This window comes from Lipotes vexillifer, unplaced genomic scaffold, assembly GCF_000442215.2.
Source record: "Lipotes vexillifer unplaced genomic scaffold, Lipotes_vexillifer_v1.1 scaffold36, whole genome shotgun sequence".
Classification (NCBI taxonomy): Eukaryota; Metazoa; Chordata; class Mammalia; order Artiodactyla; family Lipotidae; genus Lipotes; species Lipotes vexillifer.
This window is the reverse complement of record NW_006792448.1, coordinates 2554559-2563847: the sequence shown is the minus strand read 5'-3', so window position 1 is coordinate 2563847 and position 9289 is coordinate 2554559. Positions and strand designations below refer to the sequence as shown.

Below are 9289 nucleotides of genomic sequence, written 5' to 3'. Positions count from 1 at the left end.
TCTTCCGAGGTGCCAATTTCCAGTTGAAAGGAATAACTCCTACCTCTGAGTTCTCCAGAGTTCCTTTACCTGGAACCCTCCAATGGCTTTTAGTTCATTCATAACTGAATGAACTAAAATGCATGAACATGTCTTATCTTACCTCCTAGAGCAGTGCCTGGCACACAGTGGGGCAATGGTATTTTTAAGGAGGATGAATGAATGAGTGAATGAATGCCTCTAGTTTTCCTTCTGTGCTCTGGGCCACTTGCTGGCAGGGGTTGTAGCTGTGTCTCTAGCCCAGTGCTGGGGCCAAGATGGGCCTCAGATGCCCATTGCTGGGTGTGTGGTTACCCTTCACTGCTGTGGGGGCATGATTTGGAGATTAGCAAAGGAGATAGTTTAGCCCCAGGGAGTTGAATGGAGGATATGATCACTGGGAAAGGTGTCATCTCCCCCTTTATCTCATTCCCTCCACCTCAGTATCTGGGTCAGTGAGGCAAGTCTGTAGCGCCCCCCAATCTGGGGACACTGAAGAACAGGTGCTATGGCTAAAGGTCAAGGTGGTCTTTCTGCCCACAAGTGAGTCTTCAGCATTCATGCTCCAGCCACGGGTCACCCATCGCCCTTCTCATGGAAATCATGGGGTTTACCAGTTGCCCAGGCCTAGCCCTTAGCCAGTAGGCACCACGGCAGACTGGGGTGGTGCCCGGGCCCCTCCCAGCTCCTGTGCAGCTGACGTGGTCTCTTGTGCCTCCGCAGAAGGACTTCACAGTGCGGGAGGAGCTGCAGCAGCAGGACGTGGAGCGCTGGCTGGGCTTCATCACCTTCCTGTGCGAGGTCTTCGGCACCATGCGCAGCAGCACGGGCGAGCCCTTCCGCGTGCTCGTCTGCCCCATCTACACCTGTCTCAGGGAGGTAAGTCTCTGCCGGCCCTGCCCGAGAGCGTGGGCACTGCCCTGTCTGTTAACGATGCGCATCTCCATCTCTGATGCTCCAGGAAAGCTACAAGGCTTGTACCACTTAAAGTGATCAATCATTTGGTTAAGAGAAACGGAGGGGCTTCCCTGGTGGCGCAGTGGTTGAGAGTCTGCCTGCCAATGCAGACGACACAGGTTCGAGCCCTGGTCTGGGAAAATCCCACATGCCATGGAGCAACTGGGCCCGTGAGCCACAATTACTGAGCCTGCGCGTCTGGAGCCTGTGCTCCGCAACAACAGAGGCCGCGATAGTGAGGGGCCTGCGCACCGCGATGAAGAGTGACCCCCACTTGCCACAACTAGAGAAAGCCCATGCACAGAAATGAAGACCCAACACAGCCATAAATAAATAAATAAATACATTGTGTATTATTTATAAAAAAAAAAAAAGAGAGAGAAACGGAACTCCCCGGTGCTTTTGTTTACTCTACCCAGGTTTTTATTTATTGAGTTTACGTAAAAGGAAATAATCCCCCAAAGGAAAGTATTATGAACTCAGACTGCAGTCATTCATACTCTAGAACACTGCCTACAGAAGGGAGATCTACAGAAAATATTGAGTGAATAGATCTTTGGACTGGATCGGTTTACCATTGAATTATTTATTTTAAAAAATATTTGCCTCTAAATTTCCTCTGATAAAGAAATAAATAAGGATAATAAAGAAACTTTTAAGAAGCAAGAAGTCAGTGGGGTGATTGCCCTACCAGGTATCATAACCTACTTTGGAGGGTCACCCTTGGCAGCTCTCAAGGGGTAGAATTGAAGGGCAAATGTGGAAGCTATTGGTGTGTCCAGTGAGAGGCTGGTGGCCCAAAACCCAGTCATGAGAGTGAGGAGGGGGGAGGACCAGTTGCATTCCAGTTATATCTTTGAGTTAGAACCAACAGGACTTGCTGACATGTGATACAGAGACGGGAGGAAGTGACGTAGTGTCCTCATCTACCACCCTGCTGGCACCATTTCCTGGGATGGGGAAGCTGAAAGAGAAACAAGTAGAGTGTGGATGAAAACCAAGAGTTTGGGTGGCCTGTTGGCCATCTCTGGGGACACAGGCTTCAGCATTGTGTGAAGTGTCGACCTGTACCTGGTGCTGGGGACTGGATGGGGTCACCCAGGGGTGGGGGGCGGGGGGGGGTGAGATGGAGGAGGGGAACTGGACAAGGAGTGGCCGGGAGGCTGGAAACAAGCCAGGAGGGCACAGTCATCACAGCCCTTGTCCAGTGGGGCCAGCCCACACCTCACAGGTGTTGGTCCCCTCCCACCCTCAGCAGCTGATCCCAAGATGCTGATCCCAAGAGGAACAGCCTCTGGGGAATCAGTGGGACCAGGACAGAGAAGAGGCCTGGGTTTGGCAACAAGGAGGGGCCCCACGATGTCAGTGGAGTGAGAACAGAAGCTACGTTTGCCTCGTTGGGGAGTCGGTGGAGGTGAGGGCGTGAGTGTGGACACCTTTTTGGAGGAGTGCTTCTGTGAAAGGCCGCAGGGAAAGACAACTTGTCAGCTTAAGGGGAGGTATGCGGTCAAGAGACACTTTTGTGTTTCTGAAAGAAAGATAAAAGATCAGTTTAAGAGAAAGGAGGGGGTATCTGTAAATGTTTCTGAAGCATCCATTTATAGGAAAATAGCACATTCATTCCAGACTGCGCGGATCTGCATGAAAGCAGAGCGCGCAGGCCTCTCCTGGGTGCTATGTGGCCCTGTGCGTCTCTACCACTTCACGTAGCCAGAGATGTTTCTTGACAAGTGTACTTGAGTTCAGACTTGTTTCTCAGATTCAGACAATGACGTCTTCCAACTTGAGTTCACTCTCAAAGCGTCCTTGGCTCAGACTGAAGTACCGAGATGGGCCATGGCTATGCTTTTTGCATCCCTTTGGGATGCTTTGAAGGTAGCCCTCTTGGAGGCAGGGGGCTGGCCCGGATGGCCTCTTGGAGTCCTCTCATCCTTGCCTGAGCTGCCCTGCACCCCTGACCACCCACCTCAAGGCAGGGAGCAGCATTGTTCTAGGGCAGTGACCTGGATTGCCCCAACATGTTCCCTCTGCGTGATCTGGGCACCTTCTGGTGTTGCTGTCACCTGCTCCCCCAGGCAGGAAGCAGGGCTACAGCCGAGCCCTGGCCCTGGCTGCTAGGACTCTTCTGACAACACCTGAGGTAGTGAGAACCTTCTGGTGTGAGATCCGGCAAGTGCCAGGAGGTCTGCACAGACCAGAAATAAGGAGCCTCCCCTGACGCACACTTGTTTGTTGCATTAAACTCACACAGACCCCGCCAGGCCCACGGTAAACTTGAAGGTAAATAAATGATCAGTGGTTTGCACCATTTTGTAAAAGAGGAAACCACCGCCCTGCGCTCCAAACTATCTGCTTGAGGCCACATGGGGAGACCCCTGAATTCTTAGAGTCAGCTGCTGCCTCCTGTACCTTATGACACATACACGCATACCCAGGCCTGACCCACGTCCCGAAGCAGGTTGAGCCAGGTCTAGAACGTTTCTAGAAGCCAAAATCACTGCCGCTGCCTTTCTCTATGGTGGACAAGTTTAACCTCTTCCCCCGGGGCCATGCAGATGGCTGAACCCAAATGTACAGGGCCCACCCTGCCCTGAGGTCATCCCAGCTCCCTGAACCATCCCCAGGCCAGCATCTCTGGCTGCCCACTAGACACGTCCCAAGTCCAGACTCGAGCCTTCCAACAGGATGTGCCAGCGGTGCCCCAAACCCTCCTGCTCACTCCCTGTCTTCACGTGGCCCAGACCCACCCTTCCTGCCCCACTGTGGCCAGACAGCAGCCCCAGGACTCCCCAACTGCCCTTTCTCAGTGTCATGGGACACCCACTCCACCCTCTGCTTCGGCACCACCCCCTAAGGCTTCCCCTGCTCCCCTTTCCTTGATGCCCCCGAGTCAAACACAAACCCATGGGCCATCTTGGTGCAAAGAGTCTCGTTTTGAACAAACCTAAGGGAAAGATACAAAATCCTCAGTCTCGGGGTCTTCATGCTCACGGAGGCCACCTTCACTGGATGAGGGGCTTACCCAGATTGAGCATGTGCTTAGCCCCTGAGCCCCTTCAGGCTGGAGGACAGCCAGCTCTCTGAGGGATGCCCTGCCCTAGAGCGAGGCCCCTGGGCATTTCCTTCCACACTCTGACCTAGTTGAATTAACCCTCTCTCAGTCACTCAAGCTTGAAATCCTGGACTCCATCTTTGGAGTCTCTCTCTTCCTGGCCCTAAAACACCTCCTTCCAGGCCCAGCTCAAGCCACCTCTTCTGGAACCTCCCCTGTCCCCACCCCCAGCCGAGTGTACCAGGAGCTCCCTCCTGAGCGAGGCAGTGCACTCAATCCTTATAGCTCCAATCCTTTTTACATCACCTTAGAGGATTTTTTAGTATAGATAACAGTACAGTGGAAGGCACTGTCCAAAGCACTTAATGCATTCTCTTGTCTTTAATTTTTTTTTTTTTTTTTTTTTTTTTTTTTTGCGGTACGCGGACCTCTCACTGCTGTGGCCTCTCCCATTGCGGAGCACAGTCTCCGGACACGCAGGCTCAGCGGCCATGGCTCACGGGCCCAGCCGCTCCGTGGCATGTGGGATCTTCCCGGACCGGGGCACGAACCCGTGTCCCCTGCATCGGCAGGCGGACTCTCAACCACTGCGCCACCAGGGAAGCCCATTCTCTTGTCTTTTAACTCGGGCAACACCCTGAAGATTATCATCCCCATTTTCCAGAGAACAGAGAGAGATCAGACAGCTTGCTCACAGCCACACAGTTAGCGGGCAGCAGAGTCAATATTGGAATCCAGACGTGACTGCCCGAGTCCCTGCTCCTAAACACCCTGCTTCACTGCCTTACAAGCAGAGCGGGAGCTGCTCTTATTCTATTCTCATCCATACCCAGCGCCTACTCTGTGTTGGAAGCCAAATAGATCTTTGTGGGATTGATCCTGTTTTTGCCATAAATAGCACGTGCCAATCAGAGATCCCTCTTCGAGGGACGGAGAAGAATAACCTTCAACAACTCTTTAATTGTTTAAGAGCAAATAGTTTCTGCCAAGATGGTCTTCCAAGTAAGTGAGGAGTATTACAGGTGACCAGGAGCTGCGTGAGTCTCCTTGCCCTACTGTTTACAGCTCATATTTGCCTCGTGAGCTCTTTTTAATTTTTTTTAATGTTTTCAAATGTTTATTGTGGTCAGAACACTTAACATGAGATCTACTCTCATAACAGCTTTTTAAGTATACAGTACAGTATCGTTATCTGTAGGCACAGTATAGTACAGCAGCTCTCTAGAATTTATTCATGTGGCATAACTGAAATTTTATACCTGGTGATTAGCAACCCCCCACTTCCTCCTCCCCCCAGCCTTGGGCAACTCCTATCCTATTCTTTGTTTCTATGAATTTGACTGTTTTAGATCCCCTCATATAAATGGAAACATGCAGCATTTGTCCTTCTGCGACTGCTTATTTCCCTTGGCACAATGTCTTCCAGATTCAACCATGTTGTCCCATTTGCGAATTTCCTTCTTTTTTAACGCTGAATAGTATTCCATCGCGTATAGATCACGTTTTAAAATCTGTTCATCTCTCGATGGACATTTAGATTATTTCCACATCTTGGCTGCTGTGAATAGTGTTGCAGTGAACATGGAAGTGCTAATATCTCTTCCGGATCTTGATTTCAGTACTTTTAGAGAAATACCCAGGAGTGGGGCTGCTGGATGATACACTGTAGAAGTTCTATTTTTAATTTTTTGAGGAACCTTCCTACTGTTTTCCATTGAAGCTGTACCATTTTGTATTCCCATCAACAATGTACAAGAGTTCTAATTTCTCAACACTTTTTAATCTTTTGTAGTTACGTATGTATGTGTGTATGTGTGTGTGTGTGTGTGTGTGTGTGTGTGTGTGTGTGTGTGTATAAAATAGCCTTCCTAACAGGTGTGGGATGGTTTTGATTTGCATTTCCTTGGTGGTTAGTGACCTTGAGCATCTTTTCATATGCCTGTTGGCCATTTGTATGTCTTCTTTGGGAAAATGTCTATTCAAATCCTTAGCCCATTTTTAAAAATCTGGTTATTAGTTTCTTTTGCTTTGGGGTTGTAAGAGTTCCTTAAATTTTTCTGAAAATTAACCCCTTATCAGACATATGGTTTACAAATATTTTCTTCCATTCTGTAGGATGCCTTTTCACTCTATTGTTAACTTTGCTGTACAGAAGCCTTGTAGTTTGAGGTAGTCCCACTTGTCTGTTTTTGCTTTTGTGCTTTTGGTGTCATATCCATGAAATCACTGCCAAGACCAATGTCATGAGCCTTTTCCCTTATGTTTTCTTCAAGGAGTTATAGTTTCAGGAGTTATGTTTATAAGTGTTTAATCCATTTTTTAGTTTATTTTTGTGTAAGGTATAATCTAAGAGTCCAGTTTCATTCTTTGGCATGTGAATATCCAGTTTTCCCAACACCATTTGTTGAAGAGACCATGCTTTCCCCATTGTGCTTTCCTGGCACCTTTGTTTCTATCCACTCCCTCTCAGTTGACCATACATGCATGGATTTATTTCTGGGCTCTCAATTCTGTACCATTAGTCTATATGTTTGTTTTAATTACTGTAGCTTTGTAATATATTTTCTTTTTTTATATAAATTTATTTATTTTATTTATTTTTGGCTGCATTGGGTCTTCATTGCTGCATGCAGGCTTTCTCTAGTTGTGATGAGCGGGGGCTGCTCTTCGTTGTGCTGTGGTGGCTTCTCTTGTTGCGGAGCGCAGGCTCTAGGCATGTGGACCTCAGTAATTGTGGCTCGCGGGCTCTAGAGCGCAGGCTCAGTAGTTGTGGCGCACGGGCTTAGTTGCTCTGCGGCATGTGGGATCTTCCCCGACCAGGGATTGAACCCGTGTCCCCTGCATTGGCAGGCAGATTCTTAACCACTGTGCCACTAGGGAAGTCCCTGTAATATATTTTCAAATCAGGCTGTATGATGCCTCCTGATTTGTTCTTTTTCCAATTGTTTCAAGATTGCTTTGGCTATTTGGAGTCTTTCGTGGTTCCATATGAGTTTTAGATTTTTTGTTTTCTATTTCTGTGAAAAATAACACTGGAATTTTGATTAGAGATTGCACTGAATCTGTAGGTCACTTTGAGTAGTATTGAGTAGTATATTGAGTAGTATTGAGTAGTATATTAGTCTTCTAATCCAAGATCAGGAACAAGACAGAGAATGCCCAGTCTCATCACTCTTATTCAACATAGTGCTGGAAGCCACAGCCAGAGCAATTAGGCAAGAAAAAGAAATAAAAGGATATCCAAATCAGGAAGGAAGAAGTGAAATTGTCTGTTTGCAGATGACACGATCTTGTATATAGAAAACCCTAAAGACTCCACACGCGAAAAACTGTTAGGACTAAAAAATGAGTGCAGTAAATTTGCAGGATAAAAATCAACATACAAAAGAATCAATTGCATTTCTATATGCTAATAACAAACTATCCAAAAAAGGAAATTAGGAAAATGATCTCATTTACAATAGCATCAGAAAGAATGAAATACTTAGGCATAAACTTAACTAAGCAAGTGAAAGACTTGTACGTTGAAAACTACAAAATACTGGTGCAAGAAATTAAAGACACAAACAAATGCTAAGACGTCCCTCAAGCTGTTTTTAATAGCATTCTAAGGACTCCTCATCCTGCTAAGGTCCTCAGCCAAACTGTGACTGCAAGGGTTCCACACACAGGAGGGCTGTAATCAGTGTCTGTGGCCTGAGCTAAGGGTTTTATCATCTCCCGTCTCACCTGGAACTGACCTGGCAGGTTTGGGGTCTGGCTCACCCAGTGCCATCCCTCAGCCCCTTTTTCCTGACCCTACAAGGCTCTCTGCCACCTCCGTAACCCAGTGGTGATGTTGCTAGACTCCTCCAGGCTATCAGTGAATGGTTCTCTCTGGGCCCCTTACTTCAAGAGCTTTGTTGAAAATTCCTCTGCAGGGGATACTGGGGTGGATTTTAACCCCTCACACTTGTTTCCTCTGAGCCGACTTTCCCCATGCACCGTGGGCGTTTCTATCCACTCCCTCCCTCTCATCCTTCCTCCCTCCCCCAAACATCCCACCTTTCCTCTCTGCATTCCCACCCTCCTGCCCTCTTCTGAGTCCGGCAGCCATAGCCAGAGGTCAGAGTGGAGGAAGGGAGGGGGTGCCTCTGTCAGGAATCTCTCCTCCCTCTGCACCCCTCTGTGACCCCCACCAACCTCTCCCTCTGGTTGGCTCCCTTGCTCTCCTTCCCCCAGGCACCAGAAACCCCATCTGCCCCTCCCTGCCCTTCCTCTGAGGGGTGTCTCTGAGCCACAGTGCCCCCAGGGATGCAACTGGCGGGGCTCCTGGAGGAGGCTGGCAGGCCCGCTGGCTGTGGAGAAGGACACAGAGGGCAACGAGTCAGGCTTCTCCGGAAACGAAATTGCTCCGTGCAGCAATGAGAGAGCCACTTTTTTAACTTTTTGTGTGAGCGTGCATTCAACTGCTCACATTGTTCTGGCTCCAGGGGGAAATCTGACCTCGGAAAAGGCTGAGATGAAGTGGGTGTGGGTGGAGATCCTCCACTCTTCCACAGGGCTGAGAGAGTCAAGCAGAACATTCCTCAGAGGTAACTTCCAGTGGGACCATTCCTCCCTTCCCGAGAAGAGCAGGAGATGGGGCTGTGTCTAGCCACCCAGCTGGGGCCAAGGCAGGGCCCCCTGGGGCTGGAAGAGACCCAAGGTCGGCTGTGCCCAGGGTGGTGATGGACCCTAACGGGAAGCAGAGACTCAAAAGTATCCTCCATGCAGCCCAGGACTCTCAGTTGCATCCCTGGCAGGGGTGGGGAGTGCCTGCCCCCTCCCTGCCCCCTCTAGCCTTTGGGAAGCTTTTACAAAATCGCAGATTCTCAGACCGATTCAATCAAACTTTCTGGGGATGGGTTTTGAGGAGGCACAGGAGTGGGGGGGAGATTTAAGCTTCCCATATAACTCCAATGCGCAGCCAAGGTTAAGAAACACGAGTAGCCGCATCCTAGGTGCATTTCGTGAGGCCACTGATGAGCAAAGGGCACGTGGAAAGGTACCACCGGAAGAGCCAGAGAGACCAGAGTTTGAATCCCAGCTCTGCCACTTACTAGCTGTGGGGCTTTAACCTAATTCTTCATCTTTCTGAGCCTCAATATTTTCTCTTTGTGTGGGAATAATGGGAATAATTCATTCTGCGGGTTTGTTTTAAGGCTTAAAATAAGTGAGATGCGGCTTCCCTGGTGGCGCAGTGGTTGGGAGTCCGCCTGCAGATGCAGGGGACGGGTTCGT

General features: G+C 49.2%; 1 protein-coding gene across 1 annotated transcript in view; it reads left to right on the top strand.

Moving 5' to 3' along the window:
* Positions 1-9289, top strand: part of CTIF (cap binding complex dependent translation initiation factor) — a 238040-nt gene that overhangs the window by 199100 nt on the left and 29651 nt on the right. The window contains 1 exon segment of the mRNA XM_007465601.1: positions 742-897. Within this exon segment, the coding sequence (XP_007465663.1) occupies positions 742-897 (156 nt within the window).